General features: G+C 62.5%; 1 protein-coding gene across 1 annotated transcript; it reads right to left on the bottom strand.

Annotated features, from left to right (window-relative positions):
- Positions 1 to 998: 998 nt before the first annotated feature.
- IFT172 (intraflagellar transport 172) lies at positions 999 to 22,000 on the bottom strand. The gene is made up of 48 exons (XM_072985324.2): positions 21,850 to 22,000; positions 21,481 to 21,624; positions 20,940 to 21,052; positions 20,643 to 20,682; positions 20,187 to 20,252; positions 19,975 to 20,054; positions 19,662 to 19,749; positions 18,513 to 18,727; positions 18,296 to 18,419; positions 18,003 to 18,098; positions 17,731 to 17,892; positions 16,677 to 16,730; positions 16,288 to 16,391; positions 16,109 to 16,194; positions 15,862 to 15,974; positions 15,605 to 15,772; positions 15,348 to 15,484; positions 14,985 to 15,092; positions 14,531 to 14,615; positions 14,227 to 14,319; positions 14,051 to 14,128; positions 13,663 to 13,911; positions 13,196 to 13,274; positions 12,699 to 12,819; positions 12,416 to 12,560; positions 12,201 to 12,290; positions 11,713 to 11,810; positions 11,355 to 11,490; positions 11,132 to 11,248; positions 10,611 to 10,753; positions 10,248 to 10,341; positions 10,014 to 10,078; positions 9,622 to 9,802; positions 8,862 to 8,971; positions 8,527 to 8,656; positions 8,121 to 8,219; positions 7,847 to 7,956; positions 7,398 to 7,461; positions 6,632 to 6,718; positions 6,043 to 6,159; positions 5,830 to 5,940; positions 5,313 to 5,432; positions 4,838 to 4,933; positions 3,727 to 3,786; positions 3,539 to 3,637; positions 3,173 to 3,326; positions 1,319 to 1,410; positions 999 to 1,167 (listed from the first exon to the last, which is right to left on the bottom strand). The coding sequence occupies exons 1-48, from the start codon at positions 21,886 to 21,888 to the stop codon at positions 1,078 to 1,080; spliced, it is 5,250 nt and encodes a 1,749-aa protein (XP_072841425.1). The 5' UTR covers positions 21,889 to 22,000; the 3' UTR covers positions 999 to 1,077.
- Positions 22,001 to 22,720: the final 720 nt, after the last annotated feature.

The following is a 22,720-nucleotide window of genomic DNA, read 5'->3' as shown; positions in this document are numbered from 1 at the left end:
CAGCCCCCCCCCGAGGCCGTCCCCCAGGTTTTCCAGCTTCAGCAGAGGAGGGTGGCTTCCAGTAATGGGGGGGGGGAGAGGGAAACCCCCAAGGCCACGGCATGAGAGACAGCTGGCCGGACACCCGCGACAGCTTCCGGCTCCCTCAAGGGTGCGTGTGTGCATCTATGCATGGGCGCCAACTTGCCTCCTCAGCCCCTCTCATGACCCTCCACAGCCCTAAGGCAGCGGGCACTTAGGAGGAGTGGGCAGAAAGGGCTGGCCCTCTAGGAAAGAGGTGGCCCTCATGGGGAGAGGCCAAGACCGCCCCCCCCCCCGGTCAGCTTGTTGGGGGAAGGACAGGGGCCCATATAAATACTGGACAGAAATAAAGAATACTGATGGGAAACAACAGAGCCATTTCCTCTGCCCATCATCCGCCCCCACTGCCACTAGCTCTCTCTATGCTGCCGTCCCTTGTGGCTCCCGCAGGACACAACAGCCAATCCCTCCCCCGCCCCCCCCCCAGCCTCGCCTGTATGGTTTCTCCTGTGACCATCAGGAAGGAGCTTCTCAGAGAGGAGGCGGCGAGAGCTGCCTCCCCCTTGCCAAGCTTTTGCCCCCTCCCACTGGAATGCTGGCAGAGCCACTTCCCAAGACCGATTCTGAGGTAGTGGGTCAGAGCCCCCCCACCCCACCGTGGGCCGGGGGATCAGGGCAATCAGGGGGCCCACCATCCAATCGCCTCTGCTGCTGCCGCCACCGCCCACAGATGGGGTCTCCAGCGCCGAAGAGTTAGGCGCGTCTCCCTCCCTGCCTTGCTTCCTGGACAAGACGGAAGGCAGTCGGACAGCAAAGGAGCCTCGCTCTCCGCCGGCGGGGGCCTCACTGGGGGGGGGGCTCTACGCAGCCTCCTTTGTCTCCTCGTGCCTTCTCTTTGGTCACAGCCCCAGAAGATAGGAAATCCAGATGGCTCTCAACGACCCTCATGTGCAGAAAGAGCCCAGGAAGGCCAGGCATACAGGCAGCAGTATCTTTATTGATAAAGGAGACTGTGCACAAAAGGGGCAGCCGAGAGTCCGGAGTGTGACGTCTGGGTCACTGGAAGGAGAAGCTGGAGCCGGGCAGCCCGCCACACCACTGACCGATGAATTTGAGAACATCCTGGCAGGGGGGGCTGTGTGACATCTGCGAGGGAGGGAGGGAGGGAGGTGGGGGCAGAGTGAGCTCATCAGGCCAGAAGCCTTGGGGAACAACCCGGTGGGGGGGGGGAAGCACCCCTCCCTCCCTCCCCTCCCCCTCCCTCCTCAACCGGCCCTTCTCCCTCCTGCGGCCTCACCTTGACAGCCATCAGGAACTTGTTCCAGCTGTCCTTGTTGGCTTCTTTCCCAGGGCGTTTGAACACCACCTTGTTCCTCAGCACAGGGTAGCCTGGGGAGGGAAAGGGCCGCGCCGTGTCAGTGACCTCCCTCTCGGGGCAAGAGCCGAGCCCCATGCCTGCCATGCATCTGTCGGGGCACCCGCTTCCCCCTCCAGCGAAATGCCACCCTCTCCTGGCAGGTGGCAGAGATCTTTCCACCAATATCCCGCGCCCCCCTGCTCTGGGGGGGGGCCTAAGGAGCCCCACAGCCCGCCGTTAGTGAGCCGGAGGTGAAAGGGGTGGCCTTTGGGAACACCAAAGAGGAGCTACCTCAAGCACGAAGCAAGCAAACCGGTCTCAACTCTCCTCCAATGAGAAACCAAGAGCAAATTCTGCCGGTGCCTCCTCAGCACCTTCTTTAGTGAGTTGGCAAAAAAAGGGGGGGGGGAGGGGGAGAAAAAAGGACACCTGAAAGGCGAATAGTTTGGTTTCCGTGTGAGTTTTCGGGAGCCAGACTCCATTGTCTCAAGACGCCTGTCAAAGTCATGCTATGCCACCTATCCTCATGATGGAGGTGTGGGGGGGGGGGGCTCATGAGCCAGGCGAGGATCCAGACAAACTGGTTGACCATCCTGGTGGGTTTGGTTATTCCTGAATTTGGGTTGTTCCAGAATGGCCATGATTTGTTTCTGGGGTAGAGACTAGAGAGCGCTGTTTGATACACAAGTGATGTTACAGAGATTTGAATTATTAATAGGAGCGATTCACAGGCACTCGTTGATGCGGTCTACGCTGCCATCTTCCTCTCCAATTACAGACGCTTGAGAAAGGCAGATTTGGTTTGAGTTTAAAAGCATGGTCTTCACAGCCACAGCGCCTTTCATGGCTGAAGTTTCCGAGGGTACCCGCTTGGGTCTGTTGCAGCAACAAACAACACAAAAGCTCTGGGACTCCTCAAAGGCTAACCAGGGCGGGCTGGCATGCGATTCCAGGGATGGCGGCCCCTTTTTTGTCAGATGCCGGGGGCTGCAACTCATGCCACCTGACGCTCATGGCTGCAATCCACAAATGTTTGTGTTGAACAGTATTTGTTAGCCTCGAAGGGGCCACAGGGCCACTTCCTGTCTTTTACAAGACTCTGTACTCAATTTAGTTTAGCTGTCCAGAGTTCTATTTTGAGCAAAACGGTAGGGTAAAAAACAAAAGCTTTGAGCACCCCCCCCCCACGTCCCGCCCAACCTCCCTTGAGGGTGTTTGAGTGAGCTTGAAAGATTGTGATAAACATGTTCTCTGAGTTAGTTAAGAGTAGTGGCTGTTTGTGAATAATTGTGAATTTTCAGTGGCCGTTGCTTGATTAAATCTGCACACCTCTGATTTGGAAACAGCAAAACTGCCAGCCCGGGGGTGGGGTGGGGGGTGAAGCGCACTGATGCCCAGGCCAGGTCACAGCTGGCTCCCTTAAGGGGAGCAAGCAGAGCCAGGGAGGGAAAGCCTTGTGCCTTATCTGTTCAGGAAGAGAGGAATCCTCTCTCCTGGAAGGGAAGGAAGGAAGGAGGAGGAGGAGGAGGCCTCACTGTGGATCCTCCATCTCCGTGACCCCGAGGGATCAGCCCTGCCCCCTCCTCTGCAAGAGGAGGAACTAAACAACAATGTGGCAGCACATTCTCCTTGGGAGGGGCCAGGGAGGAAGGCTGGGCCTGGCCTATTCTCCCCCTGCGGGGGGGGGGGGGGAAAGCAGCTTCCCTCCTTCCTGCCATTTGCCATAGGAGAACACTGGGGGGGGGGCGGGGGGGCCTCTTGCAGCCCCACCGCCTCCTTTCCCCACCTTCTGACCTGTGATGAGGCAGGGCAGGGAGCGCACGCCCGTGCTGGCGGCCACCAGGGAGGCTTCGTAGGTGTCGCGCTCATCTCGGGGCAGGACCTGCTCCAGCCGCTGGTCCATGGAGACGGTGAGGACCCAGTCACGGATCTCCTCGCGCTGCTCTTCCTGCCATGGGGAGAGACACAGACCTCTCATGGGGAGAGAGAGCAGGCAGGGCAACCACATGCAGCCATAACACACACCTCAGGTGCCGGCGGGGGTGGGGTGGGGGGAGGAGGCTCCCTATGGCGACCTAAGAGACACCCCCCCTCCTCCTCCTCCGCCTCACCAGGCACAGCTGGGGCGGAGGCTGGCTGGCCCGGAAGGGGCGCACTCACCGAGACGTGCTGCTTGGCCGGCAGGGGGACTTCAAAGGGGATGTCTGTGTTCTGGAAATCCGAGTGGTCCAAAGCGTCCAGGGAGCCCTCCTCAATTGCCTGGACAGAGCCAAGGGCCGCCGTCAGGGGGAAATCTGGCCACCCTCAGTCCCACCCCTGTCGCCACCCCAGGCCCAAGCGGGACTCACATCCGTCAGGTCAAGGAAGCGGTTCAGGAACATGAAGGCCATGTTCTCCCAGCCAACCTCCTAGAGAAAGAAAGAAAGGGAGGGAGGGAGGGGAGGAGACGGTGGTGGTGGTCGTCTGGCCGTCCCTTAGGTCTTCAACCAACAGATCAGGAAGTGGCATATCGGGGGGGGGGGGGCACGGATGATCCTTGCCGAAGGACTCTGCTGCCTCCCTGGCTAGCGCCAGAGGCGGACAAGAAGGACCTTGCTGGGCACAAGGCCCCTACCCTGTGGCCAGCTTCTAGGAACGGCTCCTGGCCTCCGTCCTCAGTGGGGCTTCTCAGCGACAAAGGCCCTCGGTTCCCATTCCCTGGGTCACCAGTGGCCCACCCACGCTTTGCCTGCAAAACAGGCACCATCCCGAGAAGTCCAAAAGGGCTGGGGACCCTGGAAAGGACGGCAGCCCTGGAGAGGGCCGGAGGCGAGGCGAGGGGGAAGGACATCCCAGGAGGCTGTCGGGCCACCGACTGTGACCCCCTGGGCTGCTCAGAGAGCCCAAGAGGGACCCCAGAGCAGCCTCTTCCTCCGCTTCTGGCCGGCATTCCTGGGACCCTCCGGGGAAGGACTGGCCATCGTCCTGAAAAGCAGCCCCTCCCTCCACCAATCTGCCTCGTTTCCCCTTTCCCTTCCCCGGCTAGGCGGCCACCACGACACCTCCTGGTCCCCCCATTCTAGGGTTTCTCTCTGTGGTGTGTGATAAAATGCTGGCCTTTCTCAATCAACCACTCACCAGGCTGGGTGGACAACTCCGCTAACAAGGTTTCAATACGAGGAGGGGGAAGAGCCTGGCCCGAGCCCCTTCCTCCGCACCAGCATGTTGCCAGTGGCTGCTCTGCCACCCTGTTGGGCCACTTGCCCTTTCTCTAGAGATGATGGCGATGGGAGGTGGCTGCGAGGGAGAGGTAGGATCTCTCCTGGTCTGGCCTCCCTTGGAAGTGGTCTCACCCCCCGCCCCCGCCCCCACCCTGCCCCTTGCAGGGAACCAGAGCATTTTGGGGCTGGGATGCCTTGCAGCTGGCATGGGGGGGGCACCTCCTCCTGTGCCATCTCCTCCTCCTGCCCTCTGGCTCACCTTGGCCGCCGTCCCTGCTTCATAGAAAGCCTTGTCTGCAGGAACGATTTCCGTGTGGCGCAGCAAGGAAATGGACAGCTTGGCTGCCACTGTGTCCTGGAGGGAAGAGGAAGACTTGATCAGCCCCCAAACATCTGCCCTGGGGCCTCGGTTCCTCTGCGGCCCCCCTCCTTCCCCAATAAAAGCCACGCCGCAGTGAGCAGGCCCAGCGTGGTACCACTAGGAGAGGGCCGGCTAGTGCCGACAGAGAAAGGGGGTCAGCCTGTTTGGGCCTAGAGCAGCCGTGGGCCTGGGCTGCTCGCTAGAGGTGCACCCCCCACCCTACCCACTCTAGCAGCAAGGAGGAGCATTCCTCTGCCAGGCAACCCTTTGCCCCCCCCCCAGCTCCAGCCTTCTGTGTAGCCCAGGGAGGTGGGGTGAGAGACAGGCGAGGCAAGGGGTCCCTGGGACGCAACCCCCCCCCCCACGGACTCACCAGCTGCTTGACACTCTGGGCTGCAGACCGTGTGGCGTAGTAGTGAGAGACCAGCAGCATGGTCTCAAACTCCTCATGAGCAGGGGTATTGGCCTCGCTGGACTTCACCAGGTTTTCGCACTGCAGGAAACAAAGAGAGTCTCTGAGCTTGTCTGGGAAGTGCCCAGTGCTTTTGCCAGGGCCTGGAGAGAGGGTGTGTGTGTGTGTGTGTGTGTGTGTGTGTGTGGGTGTGTGTGTGGGTGTGTGTGTGGGGGGACCTCGGGCTGCCATGAGAGCCCCTGACTCGGTTCACGGAGGATCCAGGCAGAGGGCTGCCAGGCAGGAAGGGGTGGGAGGTGCTCAAGAGCGGGGCCCTCCTTTTGGGGGGCCTGGGCCTCTCCCGGAGGTCCGTCCCTTCTGGGCAGAGCAGCGGAGAGCCGAGGAGTGCTGCCTCTCGCCACCCACCGCAGGGGGAGGCGGCGGCCCAGGAGCACCGCTTGGGTGCCTCGTCCTGCTTCCGGGGACAGGGGGCACTCACCAGGCTGAAGAGGACCTCCCGCAGGTCAGCCCAGCTGTGGTAGGCCTCCGCCCGGTTCAGTCCTGGCTCGTTCACCATCTCCACAAAGAGCCGCTTGTAGATGTTGAAATTCTGGCAGGGGAGATGGCAGAAGGTCAGCCTGGCCATGGCATCACCCCCCTGCCCCTGGGTGGTCCAGCTCCCCCCAAGCACACCCTCCCTCCCCCCACCTACCTGGGCGTTGGCCGGCGTGCCGTGCTGGACGTAGAGGCGGAGGGCCTTGTCCCAGCTGCCCTCCCGGATGAGGTGGGTGGCGTAAAGAGCCACATACTTGTGCAGCACCTTGTAGTTCTAGGGCGAAGGGGAGGGAGGCAAAGGCTTCAGGAAGCCCTAAGAGGAGGGCGAGGGGTTCCCGTCCCATCCCGTCCCATCCTTCCCTCCCCACCCCATGCAGAAAGACCCCTTTCCCAGGGAGAAAGCAGCCTTCCCCTTCCCAGCCCTTGACAGGGGCCTCGCCCGAGGCTCGGCTCCCTCCTCCTCCTCCTCCTCAAGACGGCGTGTCCTGGGTGCTCCGGATCAGACCTGGCTTCAGAGCCCTCCAGGCTGGCGCTGAGGGAGCAAACCCGTTGGGTTCCAAGGGGGGTGGGTGAGGGACAGAGCTGGGCTGTGGCTTGGGCCGAGAGGCAGGCCTTGGGCTCCTTTGTAGATCCCCTTGCGGTGGTTCTCCCCCCGCCTCCCCCTCGTGGGAAAGAGGCCAAGGGTCAATGGGGAGGGGGGTCGACAGGGAGGGGGGCCAACGGGGTCCCCAGCCAGGAGGAGGTACCTGCGTGGCTGCCGTCTCCAGGCATTTCTCCCACTCTTCTCTCTCCACGTACAAGTCCAAGGCAGCCATCACGTCCACCCCCACCAGCTGCCAGAGAAAACACCTGCTGCAACCGGCTTATGCCCGCGACCGGCCCCCGGCCTCATTTCTCCTTCTTCCCCCCCCCACACCCGCAAAGCACCTAAGGCAACCCCACTGCCCCTGCCCGGCCTGGGGAAGGCCGACCGCGGGCGACAAGAGCAGAGGCGGAGAACAGGGCTCTGCACACCAGCTACCGCCAACGTCTTCGTGCAGGTGAAAAAGGACCCCTCCCCGGAGCTGCCGGGAGCAGAGCAGCCCTCTCTGAAAAGGAGAGGGGCGGGGGGGGGATGGCTCTCTGGAGGGCACCCGGGGTGGGGTGGAGGGGCAAGGGTGCATTCCCAGTGCTAATGCTCGACTGGGGAAAGACAGCAGAGGAGGGGTGGGGGGGTTAGGGTTCCTGGAGCCTCTCCCCTCTGCCCCCCCTCCTCCCAGTTGGCTTGCCCCTCCCCCAGGCTGGTCTTGATAACCCTCCCAAAAGGGCCCGGTTTCAGTGGGTGCTTCCATGAGGGGTCTTGGACAGGATGGTGGGAAACGGGACAGACCGGCGGCTGCACAAAAAAGTGGCCACTTCCGCCTCCCGCCATGAAACGGGCAGCTCCTGGATCCGCAGAGCCAGCCTGCGTCCTTGAGCTTCTCGCCCCTCCCTGGGGGCTCCCTCCCTCCCTCCCTCCCCGCATCCTCTCACCGAGTCCACTTTGCCCTGGTCCTTGAGGTATGCCTTGTAGTGCTGGTCCACATACTCCTCGTACCTGCGGTGGGGCAGCAAGGGGGGGGCGCCTCTTGTCATCTGCCCAAGAAAAGCCCCTGCGGGGGCTGGGGGGGCAGTGATGGGAGGAGGCCCCACCTCCCAGCATGGTGCTGACAAAGAGGCAAGCATCCCTAAAGACCCCCCAGGGGACTTGGAGATGGTGGGGGGGGGAGACTACAGAGAGGGCAAGGTCCTGGCCGGCTGAAGAGCCTCCGCTTGCTCGTCAGCAGTTCCCCTGGACACCCCAGTCCCCCCTCCCCCGCAGGCCATCCCAAGGAGACCTTTCGGGTTGGGGAGGGTGGCCGGAGCCCTCTGCTCCTACTGCCTCTGCGGTGCCCCGTCCCCCCCAAAGGAGCAATCAGGGAGGAAAGGGGGGGGGGGAATACCGGGGGTCCAGCTCCTTGGCCACCCGTTTGGCCTTGTTCCATTCTTCTCCCTCCATGAAGGCGTCAATGGCTTCCTTGATCAGGTCCAGGTTGAGATACAGCTCGGCTGCCTGGAGAGGAGGAGGAGGAGGAGGAGAGCCAGGGTCCACGGCGGGGCTCCGGGGAAACACCAGGAGGCCTCGGGTGGGTGTGCCCCACGGAGGCTTAGACTGGAAACGGGGAGGCCAGCCCCCCTCCCTGCCCCCACCCCACCCAGTCCAGAAGTGCCTTTTACCACATTGAACTGGCCAATGCTGACCAGCTGGGGTCCCACCGTCCGCATCACCTCCACGCTCCGAGGCTGGCCGAGGAATTTGATGGCTAGTTCAGCGGCCTGTGATGGGCAGGTGGGTGGGCGGGGTGGCGGGAGGAAAAATGGAAGTCACCAGGTGCCTCTACCCTGATCCCCAGGGCCCGCAGCCAGGAGCTGGGCTGCCCCACAGGACCCCCGAGCGCACCTGTTCGGGGCAAGAGCCTCCGTCACCCCAAGGCCTCTCTCTGAGGGTGAAAGGCAAGCAGGGCACAGCACACGGCCCCCACCCCCATTGACTCTCCAGTGGCTTGAAAAGATGGCTGGCGCTCACATTGCCTGAAACTCTGTCTGGGGGCTGAGAACAGGTGGGGAAGGAGTCAAGGCCTACCTTCATCCAGCATTTCTCCATCAGGGCCCGGTTGCTCAGATCCTGCACCTTCAAGTAGCAGTCCACGGCTCGGGCATATTCCCCGGCCTGCTCCCATTCCCGGGCTTGCTCCAGGATGCCCTCAGGGCCCCTAAAAAAGGCCAAGGACACCTTTGCAGGGGCCAGGCAGACAGGGGGTGTGGGCCACCCTCTCCCGCTGCTCCACCCTGGAGCTCAGGAGCCAAGAATCCTCCTCCTCCTCCTCCTCCTCTCCAAGGGGCTTTGGGTTGGGCTGCCAGGGGTTATGGGGTGGGGGCTCCAGAGGCTCCCACGGGGTTGGCGCCCACCCCGCTCACCTGGGTCCCTTCTTGGCCACCTCCCGCTCATACTCCTCCTGCAGGGCTTCCAGCTCCCCAGGCAAGTACTCTTTGCAGATCCGGAGGGCGTCGGTCCACATACCGGCCTCCTGGGCAGGAGGAAGGAAGCAGGGTCAGAGGCCTCCTTGCCTGCTACTGCCTCTTGGCCTGGCGCTGAGCTCCAGGGCCCCCCATGTCCGGCTAGGGAAGGATGAGGGGTTGCGGAGCTTTCAGAGAAAGGACAGCTAAGAGTGCAGCCCTCTTCCCCTCCCCACTGCGCAGCACAGCACAGATCAGGCAGGCGGCCACCTCTCTCGGGGGTCTGCCTGAGGCAGGTCTAGCCCTGCGCATGCTCACTGGAGGGGCTCGTCCGCGCCATCAGCTTCAGAGGCCAGCACCTTGGCACAGAACCAGGGGCAACAACAAGCGGAAGCATCCTCCCCAAGCCCTGGTTCAAGCCGACACCTCTCCAGCAAGCAACCTGTTCTTCCACGGCTCCGTATTCCCCCTCTTGAGAGCAGGCTTGCGGGGGTGGTGGGGGTGGTGCTCAGGCCCCTGTACAGTTTTGCCCTGCGCGGCTGAACCCATTGGGCTGAGTGGTCTCCCATGAGCAAGGGCAGGGCTGAGTGGGGCAAGGGAGGGCCTGGGGGAGGTCAGTAGCATGCCACCACTCCCCCGGCCCTCTCGCCAATGCACGGAGGAGTCGTCCTCCCTGCAGAGCGGTGCGGCTGCAGCGGCGGCGGCTGCTCCTGGAGCCTACCTTGTAGTGCTTGACGGCCAGGTCCAGGCGCTGAGCCCGCAAGAGGAAGGCCTCGGCCTTCGGGAACTCCTTCTGCTTGAACGCAGCGTCCGCCTGGCCCACCAGGACAACGACCACGCTGTCGGGGTCATGGGCCTCGGCCACGCGCTGAGCGGCCGCCCAGTTCTGGGCATGGGCGTACCTGGGCGAGCAGAGGGTGTTCGTCCGCGGAGAGTCCCAGGCAAGCCGTGGGATGACCCAGCCAAGGAAGCAGGAAGCAGCCACGCACGGGGAGAGAGAGAAGGAGAGAGAGAGAGAGAGAGTGAGAGAGAGAGAGAATGGTGCCTGGGCCAGACCGGGCAAATGCAGCCAAGGGAAATGGGATGGGGGTGGGAAAGGGGGGGGGGACTTACATCAGCACGGCCTCCTTGGGCTTCCCGGCCTTCACAAACTGCACTTCTGCCTCCTCAAACTTGCCCTGCATCCAAGACAGGAGAAGAACCGGGGGGGGGGGGGAGTTATGTGCGGGAGGAGGGGAGGGGCTTACATCAACATCACACTCCACCCATCCACCAAGAAAGAAAGCAAAGGGACAAGCGTGCAAGCACACACACCCCGCTCACCCCCAGACACCAGGCCTCACCCACCTCGTCCTCCAGGAAAGACCCGTATTTGAAATGGATCTCGGGAAGCTTCTGCTTCATGGAGAGCCTGGCCAGCTCAAAAGCAAAGTCAAAGATGCTGTGGAAGGAGAAACCGTCCAGAGGTTGAGCGTTTCCGCGCTCCCCCCTCCCCCCCCCCGACCGCCCCCTGCAGCCAAGGAAGGTCTTTGAGCCACAAGCCCCCACAATGGGGGGGGGGGACCGGGGAGGGGATGGCCACAGGGGAAGAGCCTGCTCAGCTGTCCTCCTCCTCCCCCCCCAAAGGGCACCCACTTCGCCCCTCCAGGGCCATGAGCAAGGATGAGGGGATGCCCAACGGGGAGTCCCCTCCCCACACAGATGCCTCACTTGTTATCCGCTGCGTGGTCGATGGCCATTTCCAGAAGCCCAAACTTGTTGAGGAGCTTGACGGCCGCCTCCCCGCCAAGGCTCCTGGCCCACAGGAAGGCCACGTGCTTGTGGGAATGGGCTCCCCCGTGCGCCTTGGCCACCTGCCTCGGGTCAGAACAGAGGGACTCAGCGGGGGGAGGGGGTGGCAGGTCCTCCTGGCCACTTTGCAAGGCTGCCCTGGACCCAGGGCCCAGAGGAGCCCGCATCCTGCTCTCACGGAGGCCTAATGGGAGCCCACCCGTCTCCTCTTCCCCCCAACGGCACTCGCACAGCAGTTCTCGTACTGCCATCAGCTGCGGGTAGCCAACGGGCCGGGATGTCTCGCCGGGGCCACCCTCCCCACAGTCCCTCCCCCAGCCATCTACAGAGGAGGGTGAGAGGAGCTGGGGCTTGGCCGGCTGGCCAGCGTGGGGAGGGGAGGGGAGGGGAGGGGACGGGAGGGGAGGGGACGGGAGGGGAGGGGAGGGGGAGGCTCCTACCCGGTAGGCTTCCTCCCACATGTTGTTCACGCGGAACATATTCACAGCCGCCTTCCAGTCCTTGGCCTCCAGGTAATGGTACTCGGCCTCCGGCAAACGCCCCTCGGCTTCCAGCTCCTGCGCCCCAAGTCAGCCAGTTACCAGAGCCGCTGGCCTCCCTTCCCCTCCCCTGCCTTCCCTTCCCCAACTGCCCCCCCCCACAGCCCAGCCCAGCGAACGCTACCTTGCCCAAGTGCAAGTGGGTGTCGCTCAGGAGGTCCTTGTGGTACTTGGCCAGCAACCGGATCATCTCGTCGTACATCCGGCACTTCTTATACATGGTGATCGCCAGGTCCGGCTCGTCGACGGTGATGTACAGCCTGGAAGAAGGCAGGGGCAGGGGCAGGGGGAGACCTTGAAAGGGCAGCTCGCTGGGCGGGGGCCCTGAGCAGGCAAAGTGGGCGCCCACCGTGGCCCCAGGGAACTACCTCCCCCAAAGGCTGCTGCCCGCCTGCCTGCCTGCCCGCCACCCTCTGACCCGCCCACCGGCCCTGTCACTCCTCTGGCTCCCCCAAGTCCTGCTCTGGGCCCAAAGCACCCACCTCTCCGCCTCCTTGTACTTGCCCTGCCGCTCCATCTCCTGGGCCTGCGTGATATACAGCACGGACACGTCTTCCGGCCTCATACACTTGGAGGCCAGCTGCAAGAGAAGGGGGTGGGGCGTGGGGTGGGGGGCTAGGAGCAGGCAGGGCAGCAAAAGGCCCCTTCCTCCTTACCCGAGGAGGGGGGCCCCAAGAAAAGAGGGCCCACCTCATCCTGGCTCCCAGCGCTCCTCTTACGAGTCCTGCTCAAGGGTGCCTCAGGCAGAAGACACCGACCCTCCCCACCCTCCCTCCGGCTGCCCCAGCGAGGGGATTCCCTTCTTCTCTGCCCCCCCCATCTTTCCGCTTAGGAGGAAGGCACTTGAGGCAGGAAAGCCCGGCTGCCCCGCTTTCCACCAGCGAGCGGTCCTTCCGAGGCCAGCCTTAGGTCCCATAGCTGACCCAAAGAGGGGGGAGGGGTTTTGGGGGGGGCCCTCCTCCCCACTCACCTTATGCGCCTGCTCCCAACGCCCGGCCTGGGTGTACATGTCAATGGCATCCTTGATGGCATCTCCCTTGACGTAGAGCTCCTCTGCTATCTAGGAAGAGAAGAGGGTGCCGTCAGCCGACTCTCCAGGTGCCGCCGGGCTCTGCTCTCAGCCGCGCATCCCTGCCTGCTGCTCCAGAAGGGAGGGAGGGAGGCAGGGGTTGGGGGGGGGTTCACCTCGTATTCCTGCAAGGCCGCATAGTGCTGGGCGATCTTGGGGTAATACTTGGCTGCCATCTTCCGGTCCTGCGTGTCTAGGATGTAGACGGCCTTCTTCCACTGCCGGGCACCGAGAGCAGCTTCCACAGCTTTCACCGCACACCTGGAGGCAACCAACCAACTGCACTGCTCAGAGGAAAAGCTCCCACAGGCTGCCCACCCCACCCTATTTCCCCTGGATGGAAGAAGCGTCAGCATCATGCGCACACATGCACGCACGCACACAGAGAGAGAACTTTACCGAGCCTCTATGTAGTGGTTGATGGCAGCATCCAGTTGCTTCTGCTGCACCAAGTGGTCACCCCAGCTCTCCTCCAGCTTCACCACCTCTGCTGGGAAGGCCACCCGAGCGAGCTCCACAGCTAGAGAGGGAGTGGGGGGGGGAGGAGAGGTGAGATGAGGAGGGGGTGTCTCCCAGAAAGACCCACTGGGCACAGGGAACAGGCAGGCTCTTCCATCGAGGCCATGCCTGCGCTGCGCCGCCACAGGCGGGCAGACGGAGACCCAGGGGAGACCCTTCCCCAACTCTTCCCTTCTTTGCCTTTAGGGGCTGGGTCCCAGACAAAGAATGAAAAGGACAGACGGACCGGGGGGGGGGTTTCCTAGAGAAAGAGAGAGTGGCAGAATGCTAAAGGTTTAATGAACTCCCCATCCATGAAGAAGCCGAGGTCGGTCTGGCAGGCCTCCCCAAGGTCAGGCGGGCCATCCCGCTCCCTGCCCCTCCACCTTGAGCCGAACCTTTCAGAAAGGAGCTGCCCTTGCGGTAGCACTCCAGGGCCCTCTGAGGGTTCCGGATCTTCTCAAAGAGCTCCCCAGCCTGAAAAAGAGCAATGGGGTGGGGAGCAGCCAGGATGCCTTGCCAGGATGTCTCTGGGGCAGGATGAGGCGGGTGGCGGCGGCAGCAGCATCAGCACCCCCCCCCAAGGAATCAGGGCCTCTCACCTGGGCCCCCAGCCTGCTCTTCCCCACCATCTGAGACCCACATGGGTGGAAAGTCTGCCTCTGTGGCTAGGGGCCTTCGCTGGAGGGCTCCAGAGCCCAAAGGCTGCCCGCCTCCTGAAGCCCCTTCCTGAAGACCACTGCCGTGGCTGTCATCTGGCCACCAAGGGAGAAGAGGGCTTTAGGGACCTGGCTGAAGAGGCCGGCATGGACCGCTGCTTCCTCCCAACCCCAGACACCCCCACCCAGCTCAGGAGATGCCCCACCTGCTCAAAGAGGTCCCCACGCACGAGGGCGGTGGCAATACGGTTGACAAGGTCTGTGTTGCTCAGCAGCTCTTCTCGCCCCATGGCCAGTTGGGCTGCTTTGGCTGGCAAGCCAGCCTTCAGGTAGAGGCCAACGGCCGCCGGTAGGTCGCCCTGAGCCTCCTGCACCTCAGCGGCCCGCTCCTCTTGCTGGCTCTGCAGCAGCCACTCGTAGAAGCCCTGGCGCAGCTTCTCCAGGGCAGGGTGACCCTGGGGTGGGGTGGGGGTGGAAGGGGGAGGGCAGGGAGGAGACAGAGGGCTCAGCAGCCTCAGGAGTGATGGGGGAACAGACATGACCAGGACTCAGGGCCTCCCTCCCTCTCTCCCCCCTTGCAACCCTTCTCCTCACTTTGGCTTCGGCCACCGCAATGCACTCTTCCCACATGTGGAGTTCCTGATACATTTCCATGGCCTCCTCCACTGCATTCTGGCAAAAGAGCAGGGAGGAATAAACAGGAGGGCGGGCTGGCAGGCGGGAGGGGGGAGGGGTGTGGCGGAGCCCTCCCTGCTGCCCCTTGGCCTTACCTGCTCCAAGAAGATCATCTCTGCCAGCTTGTAGTTCTTCTCAAGCATGGCCAGGCGGATGCGGACCTGGTAGTAGTCGGTGCCATCCCCGCCCTGAAAGGAAGCACGTCTCAAGGCCCTGGGAGACCAGGAGGCGCCTGATGCCTCTCTGACCAAGGAAAAAGGAGCCCCTGCAGGATGGGGGAGCAACGGGGGGGGGGGTGTTCTGTGGCAGGGAAGGAAAACAGGAGAGGACGCCAGAGCCTCTGTGCACCAGGACAGACACGGGGACAGCTGCACGGGGGTCTCCTGGCTCTCCACTCACCGTTTCCTTTGCCACTTGATCTGCAATCTCGTTGGTCTCATGGAGGAATCGGGCCTTGGACACGTGCCCCAGAGCAGCGAAACACCTGTGGGGGTGGGGTGGGAGGGAAGAGCCAGCTGTTAGGGCTGCACCTCTGCAAGGCTCTGTGGGGTCTGAACTGGGTGCAAAGGGCCTCCCCCCCCCCCGCCTTTGAACACAGGGACGGTTTGCCTTTGGTGGCCTCGCATGCAGAAGTCCAGACATGAAGAAGCAAGTCTTGAGGTGAGAAAGGACTAGTCTCCTGGCCAGCAGCCCAAAGCATAGTGGCCAAATGAAGGACCCACCTTCCCACCCGGTTATCTGTCCTGGCACTGCGCTTGCAGAGAAGGCTCTGGTGGGGCGGGGCTGCCAGGCCATCTCTTGAGCCAGCGGGGGGCCCTTCCACCCCAACCCCCACCTCCAATCAGCCTCCCACCTCTCTGCGATGTGCAGCTGCTTGGCCTCCAGTGCCAGCCGGCTCAGCGTCTTCCACATGGCCTCTGTCTCGGCAGACATTTCCAGGGTCTCCAGGAAGGCCACAGCCCTGGGAGCAGGAGGGGCAGGATTGGTGACGGACGGCTCCCCTCCTGCAGGACAGGCCAAGGGAGCCCCTCCCCCCAGGAAGGCAGCTGGCCGAAGAGATCTCTGCCACCTCTCCTGGCAAGACCGGAGCCCCCCCCCCCTTTGCAGCAGTGGCCTGGGGGGGGAGGGCAGTCCCACCTACGCTGTCTGCAGGTGGGGGCAGTATTCAGAGGCAGCTTCCTGCCCCCTCACCCGCAAACCCCTTTCCAGCCCTCACCGCTGATAGTCCCCATCATCGATGGCGGTTCCAAACTCAATGAGCCCTTCGTCCAGCGTGTACGAGACGGTGTTGACGCCCTCGGTCACCATCACCTCCGTCTTCCCATGGTCCCTCTGCAGGTCCACAATGTCTCCCTACCAGGAGCCACGACCCTAAGGTTAAGCTCCGTCCCTCATTTTCCCGGACCTGCCCTCCCTCCCATCTTCCCAGCCCGAGCCCAAAAGCTCAGGCCATCAGGGGCGAGGGCCAGCTACCTTCATGGGAAACATGGTCACTCGCTCGGGGGTGTCGATGTTGTACCACACGCAAAGGCTGCTGCGGTTCTGGGCCACCACCACGTCACTCCCTGGGACCCACTGCACGTAGGAGCAGTAGCTCAAGATGGCGGTCTTCGTGGCGCTCTCCATGTCGTAGAAATGCAGCTGAGGAGGGTGTTGAAGGGAGACGATGGCTGAGCCCATGCCCACACCCACACCCTCCACAGCCTCCTTTCGGCCGGCCTTCGCCTCACCTTCATCTTCTTGTCTCGGAAGAGCAGCTTGTGGCCCGTCTCGTTCAGTTCAAGCCAGTCAATTTTGCTGTCGTGGCTGATGGTCCCGATGTTGCAGCTGCCCACGAGGTCCACTGGGAGGGAGAAGGAAAGAAAAGCCAAGCCGTAGGGTGGGACGGGACTCAGAGGGGGGGGCCCTGGGGCCGCACTGAAGCAGCAAGTAGGGTTGAGGAAGCAGGGGGTGGGGAGGGTGGGGGGCCTGGCTCACCCACAGCAACGGTCTTGATGTCAACCAGGTAGGCCAGCCGCTTGCTCTCCTCCGCGCCTCGAGGTCTCCTCTCATTGATGCGGACGCTGCGAGAACCAAGGCAGGGAAGCTAGAGAAGCCAGAAGAGGGGGGGCGGCCCTTTCCTCCGACCCCCCAGACGTCTTGCCTGGGAGACTCACCTGATGAGATGAGGGTTCATGAACTCCGTGCGCACAGAGCCCAGGATCTCATTGCTGCCGTATTCCACCAGAGTCAGCTCCCCCGCGTTGAAGATCATGCAGACCTAGAGCCAGAGGAGGGAGAAGTTGCTGCCGCTGCTGCTGGGACCTTGTGGGCGGCAGAAGGTCTGGGTGGGGGTGGGGGGGCCACCTCTGCGGAGAAGAAGCCCAGCTGCAGTTCTCCACCTCTGGCTGCAGAAACCTTGGGCAGGGAAAGGGTAGCGAGCAGCCCCGCAGAGGCTTCTCAGCTGGAAGTAACGCCCCCCCCAAAAGAAAAAGAAGGCAGGCGCCTCTCTCTGTCCCCCCCCCATCCAGAAACAGACAGGCAACCCCTTCCCTCCCCTGCTTACGTTCTCATTGTCAAAGAAAAAATTCTCGTTCCCACCCGATCCTTGCCAGGCCACCTGAAAAAGAAAAAAAAACAGACTGTGCCCATCATCCTCCACACCAGGACCATCTCCCTCACACATGCTCAGCATCAGAGACGCACTGGGGCATAACCCTCTGCCACCACCACCCCACAGAACCATTAACTGTGAACCCTATGCGCTGCTCAGGCCTTTGCTGGGACCTGCGGTTCTTCACCGCCCACCTGTCAGCTGCATGGCCACCAGCTCCCCTACATGCCCTGCCAACGAGACCAGGGCTCAGCCCAGCTAAGTGGGCAGTTAATGACATCATCGGGACCCAGGCAACGGCTGGCCCCAGGGGAATGCCACCACCCCTGATTCTTCTGCAGAAACCACAGTCCACCCAGGGAAGGTACTCCAGCGATGCTGCTGCTGAGAACCTCTTTTGGTGGTGCATTGGAGAGATGCTGGCCAGACCAGTTAGAAAGGGGCTCTCATGGGAAAAGCTCTCAGCGTCTGGCCTGAGTTACCATTGCAGGGAAGAAGGAAAGGACCAGTTGCCATCACAGCCTCAGGGGCAGCTGCGCTGCGGCAAAGGGAAGGCTGTGCACCAAATAGAGCCTGGAAGCCCCTATGCAGCAGACAGAACACCAAGGCAGAAGGGGGTGGGGGGGCAGGGAGAGATGCCCTTCCCCCAACAGTCCCCTTGCCAAGGCAGGCCCTGGAAAAAGAAGGGGCTGCAAACCAGGGGCGGGGCAGGGCAAGAATGGCAGGCGATCGGTCTCTCCAAAGAGCAGAGGTGTTCCCCTCCTCCCACAGCCTCTGGACGATGAGGCCCGAGCTTACAGAGGCCTCTTCATGTCCTGCGGAAGCCAAAGCGGCTCGTGGAGCATCTCTTCTACACGGGCAGGCCCTCCCTTGCAAACCTCAGCCGCCAAACTCACAGCCGGCCACACCTCAAGCTGCCCCCTGCAATCCCCTCCCTTGGCCCAGCCTGGCCTGCCTGGCCATGCCACCCGTGGCCTTCCAACCAACCACCTGCACCGCCCCCTACCTCACTGAGCTTGGTGGAGCTGAGATCGCCGAGAAGCAGGGTGTCTGAGGTGTGGGCCACCAGGTAGCGCTCCTTGCCCAGGATCTTCACCTGATCAATTTCATACCCGTAGTGGGACTTCAGCACTACCCGCATCCCCGTGGAGAGATTCTTCACTATGACCTGGGCAAAGGAAAAGTCCCCTGTCTGCTCCATACTTTGAGGACAGCCCCGTCTTTCGAAGTGTTCAGCACAAGCTACCCCTCCCCCGCCACCGCCACCACCTGGCGTACCTGGCTTGGGCCCACGTAGGTCATCTCAAATTTGTTTTTGTAGATGGTCCTGCGTAAGCAGCAGTCAAACTGCTCCACTCCCCCACACAGGGTGCCCTGGGGAAACAAGGCTCGTTTCAGGCAAGCCCTTCGGCCACCCTGCCTGCCTGCCTGCCTGCCCTCCCAGGGATGAACTTGGAGGAAATGCCCTGCCCAGTGGAAAGGTGGGCTGGCAGGCTTCGCAGAAGAGCCACCGTGATGGACCACGGTCTGGCCACGGGCTGCCGCTTGCTGTTGCAGCGCTGAAAACCCACCACACAGAGTCGCGAGCCGTCCCGCTTCCAGGCCAGGGCGGTGATGGTGTAGAGGTTTGGGATCTCCTTGGGCTTGGCTTCTTCCCAAGCGCTCCGGCGAGGGCTCCAGTTCAGCACCCGCAGCCTGGCAAAACCGACGGGCCCTGTGAGTGACTGCCCGCCCCCAAGGGAGGAGCCCAGCAGCCCCCTCCCCTCTGCGCTGCCCCAGCAAAACCACCTGTCAAAGCTGCCAATCACCACAGACTGGCCCCCAGGACCGGTGGCCGCAACCGTGAACTCCTTCTCAGACATGTCTCGGCTGTAGTCGAAGGTTTGGATCACGTGCCCTTCTTTCCCGTAGGCCACGATCTTCTTGTCACATCCAGCAGCCACAATGCTGTTGGAGGCCCAGGCTAAGGCGTAGGGGGGGCATGGGTGCATCACCAATTTGCCCTGCTCAAAAACCAGAGACCAGAATGAAGGGGTGTGTGTGTGGCAGAGGGAGCTGCCAGCAGTACACAGTTGAGGATCCCTGTCCCACGATGCTCCGGCCAGGACTGCCAAGAACAGCCGGGCAACCTGGACTGTCACAGGCACAGGCCTATTATTGCTTGGACTTAGAAGACTTCTGCTTTTTGCTTAAATGGCAAAGAAAGGCATGCTACCTAACCTCAGATTCTGGGGGTGACAGCTTCAGCCTTCTTTTGGGCTTCAAGGGCTGCGGGAGGGGTGGAGTGTGGTGGTGATGGTAATGAACGCAAATAGTTCTGAACCAGTAAGCATCCATAAAGCTCTGCCTGCTGGTCTCTCCCACTCCGTAGGAGCCCGTGCTTCAGCCATTAGCCCCAACAGGATGCAGCCCAGGTTCCTGAGCTGGCTGGGCCCGTTTTCCAGGTGTTGCCCCATTAACTGCATGCACTTCTGCTTGACCGGGCCTGGCCTTCTCCACCCAACACCATTACACATAATTGTGAGGCTTCATCCAGCTGGCGGCTGGAGACCCAGGCACAGCAAGATATGAGCCTTTTCCCACACCCACTTCCCTTTGGGTCAAGGGTGGCCTGTGTTTCTTGCTGACCCTACTTTGAACATGAGAAAGAACAGCACACTCTTCAAGAAGCAACACAAGGGATGGGCATGGGAGAGGACCTGCATGGGAGAGTGGGGTTCCTCCCAGGGAACGCTCCAGCTAAGGAGCCCTCTTGACACATTTTCAGCTCAGTGAAAGGTCTCATATAAGGTGAACTCATCTTTCCCAGAAACTCATGTGGAAGCTTGGAAACCACAGGGCAGGAAGTGTTTCCTTAAAGGCCCCCTCACGCATATGCTCCATCTCTCAGCCTGGCCAAGGGAAGGAGGTCCCAGCGGAGCGGGGGCCAGCCAGCACCTGTGACTCCCCCGAGCCTTCGTCATCAAAGAAGTAGCGCACGATGGTTCCATCTGCATGCCCAGAGAGGATCCCCTTCCCAGTGGTGCTGCAGGACGGGGAAGCGGGGAGAGGAAGAGAGTTGATCAGCACTGAGCACCCCGTCCTTCAGTACGAGGGCTCGCTTCCAGGGGCTAGGAGCAGGCGCTTGTCACAGCCTCCCAGAGCGGCAGAAGCAGGCCAGTGCCCGGTTTTACTTGACAGTGGAGCTGCTGAACCCCAACACAAAGGACCAGGGCTTGCCCTGCCCACGCCCGCAAACAAACACACTCACTTGGATGCCAGTGACACAACATACGAGTCTGTCCCGTAGATGGTAGAAGACTTGTTGGTCTTGGAGTTTGCCAAACGAACCTTCAGGAGAGAAAAGCCCAGCTCGTTGGTCATTGAGCGAGAGCAGCTTCCCATCTTTCCCCAGAAGGGAAAACAAGGAGCAGAGAAGCAATGAATCCACTTGGACAGGCCTCTTCCCATGGCCTCTCCTACCTTGCCCTCTGCCAGCCCAAAGACGATGGTGTTCTCCTCTGGCCACAGCAAACATGTCACGGCACTCTAGGGACCAGCAGCAGAAGCAGGAAAGAGTCAGGCCCTTCCCAGTCTGGCTCCCGCTGACATGACAGGCAGCTTAAGGAGGCAAAGCCAAGGAGAGAGGCCTGGGCGGGACTCCGTCACCCGCTCCCACTTGGCCCCTGACCCTGTCATGTGCAGCAACACGGGCCCAACGCCCTCCTCCCACTTCACTTGTGTTTGTTCAGTTCTGAGGTACATCACTGTGCCAACCACACAGAGGCACAGGCTCAACAAACAAGGGGCCCATGGCTAGTCCCTCTACCCAACCACCCTGCAGGACTTCGAAACTAGATGCCCCCATCTTGCCTGAACCAGAGACTGGGGCAGCGCTGAGGGCACCCTGTGTGCACGGGAAAAGCGCCCAGATCTTACCGTCTGAATGAACTTGTTGCAGATCACCTTCTTATCACCCCTGGGAAGAAGGATGGCACATCGTCAGGGGACCCAGAGCCACCAGGCAACGTTTCATGCACTCTTGCAGGTGGCAGCAACGTCAGGGCCATGGACAGCAAGTGCCCTCACCTCTCTTGGGTGTCACAAGGCCCTCCTGAGAGGAAGTCCTACCAAGTGATGTCACACCTCTCGAAGAGGAAGAACGCTGGGGCTGGAGATGCAAGAGGAAGACCCCCTCCCCTCCCTCTGACCTCATGCCCCCCCCATCCTCCTCACCAGTCCTCGCCAATCTTGTAGACGAAGATGATGCCATCGCTCTGCCCGACAGCAATCTTGGTGGAGTCTGGGGAGAAGGCCATGTCTTTGACCACGTAGCTCTTCCGGCCATACTGGTCAGGAAAGGAGAGGAATGATCCAGATGGGGAGGGGGCCAGAGCCCCTCGCCCAAGGCTGGCCCAGACCAGGGCAAGAGAAGCAGGCCCACGTCCCCGGCGTCCCCCTCCATCCAGACAGTCTGAAGCCCCTTCCCCATGGTGGCCCCTCGGCCTCCGGGGCCCAGGGCGGGCAATCCCCGGCCGCGGATCTCCCCTCGGGAGAGGGTGGGTGCCGGCCCCCCTCCCTCGGCCTCTCCCCCATCCGGGAGGGTGTCGAGGGGCGACCCCAGGGAGGGCTGTGACCCACGAAAGGAGAAGCTGCAGCCCCTTTTTTTCGCTCGCTTCCCCCGCCGATGACCGACACCCCCCCCGCCTCCCGGCTCCCCTCCTGGGCTGGGGGCAGCGGGGGCCCTCCTCTCCCTTGCAACCGGACCGGAGGCTACCTTGGGGTCGGCCGGCTTGGTGGAGAACTTGTCCCGGCGCTCGCCCTGCTCGTCGTAGAGCAGCACCACCCGGTCCACCGTGCAGACCGCGAACCGCGCGTTGTTGGGGGCCCAGGCCAGGCACGTCACCTTGGCCGCCCCGTCCTGAGGGGAGGAAGCGGAGCCGCGGGGGCGGCGGGTCAGCGGGAGGGAGGCCGGGGGGTCCGCTCGCCCGCCCGGGAGAGGCTTTATTTCCTCTCCCCTCCCCGCCCGCTGTCGCCCACGTCCACTCCTCAGCCGGGAAGCAGACGCAGGGCCGGGCGGCGGGGCCTCCTCCCGGTTCCCTTCCGAGCGAGCGGGGCGGAGGGAAGGGAAAAAGGACCCCCCCACCTGCGGGGGGAGCAGAGTCCGAACGTGGCGCAGCTGCATCCTTGCCGCCGCTGCCGCCAGCCGCGTCCCCGCTCGTTGCCCCAGCAACAGTCCCTGGCCACTGCTGATGACATCACCGCGCCGGAAAGAGGGGGCTCAGAGCGACGGCCGCGCGAAGCCCTAGAGGTAGAAAACGGAAGAGTCGGGAACCGGAGGGAGCCTTCCGAGCCCTTCCTGGAAAAAGCCACCTTCCGGCGGACCGGGGCTCCTCGCGGCGAACCTCTTGGTGGTGGTGGTGGTGGGGAGCTCCAGGGCGGCGGCGGCGGCGGGGCCGGAAGGGGATCACGCCCTGGTGGCCCAGGCGCCCCGCGGAGCAGCCGTTCCTCCAAGGGGATGGGGGGTTGGGGGGCGGCTATCCGGCCCCCTCCCGCGTCCCCTCCTTCGAGCGGGACGGGGGCGACCGGGGGGGGGTCCTCTTCCCGACGCCGCCTCCGCGTTCCGGCGCCCGAACCCCGCTGAGCCGGGCCTCCCTCACGGGGACACGGGAGGCGGCTCTTTTAGACTCTGGAACTCCCTGCCACTGGGGCCCCGTCCGGGCCCCGCCTTGGCTGCCCTTCCGCAACCGGGCAGAGACCTTTTTGCCTCCAGGCAAGCTTTTCTTTGATGGCGAGCGGTCTGAGGGGGCCAGGGTTCACCTGGATGCTCCTGGACGCGTTCTTTCGTGGGGTTGCTTTCGCTTCCCGTTCCTCCGAGTGGCCTCTGCTGGATTCTTTTAAAATATGCCTTTACTGACTTGCTTCCGCTTTTAAATACCGTCTTTGAACGACATACAGTATCTCCTTCTCAAGGAGAACAAGGAAGGGAGTGAAAAATGAATTGTGTAGGTTCACAA

Source organism: Pogona vitticeps, chromosome 1 (assembly GCF_051106095.1).
Source record: "Pogona vitticeps strain Pit_001003342236 chromosome 1, PviZW2.1, whole genome shotgun sequence".
NCBI classification, from domain to species: domain Eukaryota; kingdom Metazoa; phylum Chordata; class Lepidosauria; order Squamata; family Agamidae; genus Pogona; species Pogona vitticeps.
Note: the sequence above shows the minus strand (reverse complement) of the source record. Positions and strands in the feature narration are given on the sequence as shown.

What these genes read in the sequence shown, in the direction of transcription:
- IFT172 (XM_072985324.2), bottom strand. Translation starts at nt 21,888, where the DNA reads ATGCAGCTGCGCCACGTTCGGACTCTGCTCCCCCCGCAG. An exon ending in CCCAAGGAGGCCGTGCTGAT is followed by an intron (nt 9,803 to 10,013) that starts GTAAGTCCCCCC and finishes CTGCTCGCCCAG; the next exon opens with GTACGCCCATGCCCAGAACT. An exon ending in GTGGCCAAGAAGGGACCCAG is followed by an intron (nt 8,657 to 8,861) that starts GTGAGCGGGGTG and finishes GGCCTTTTTTAG; the next exon opens with GGGCCCTGAGGGCATCCTGG.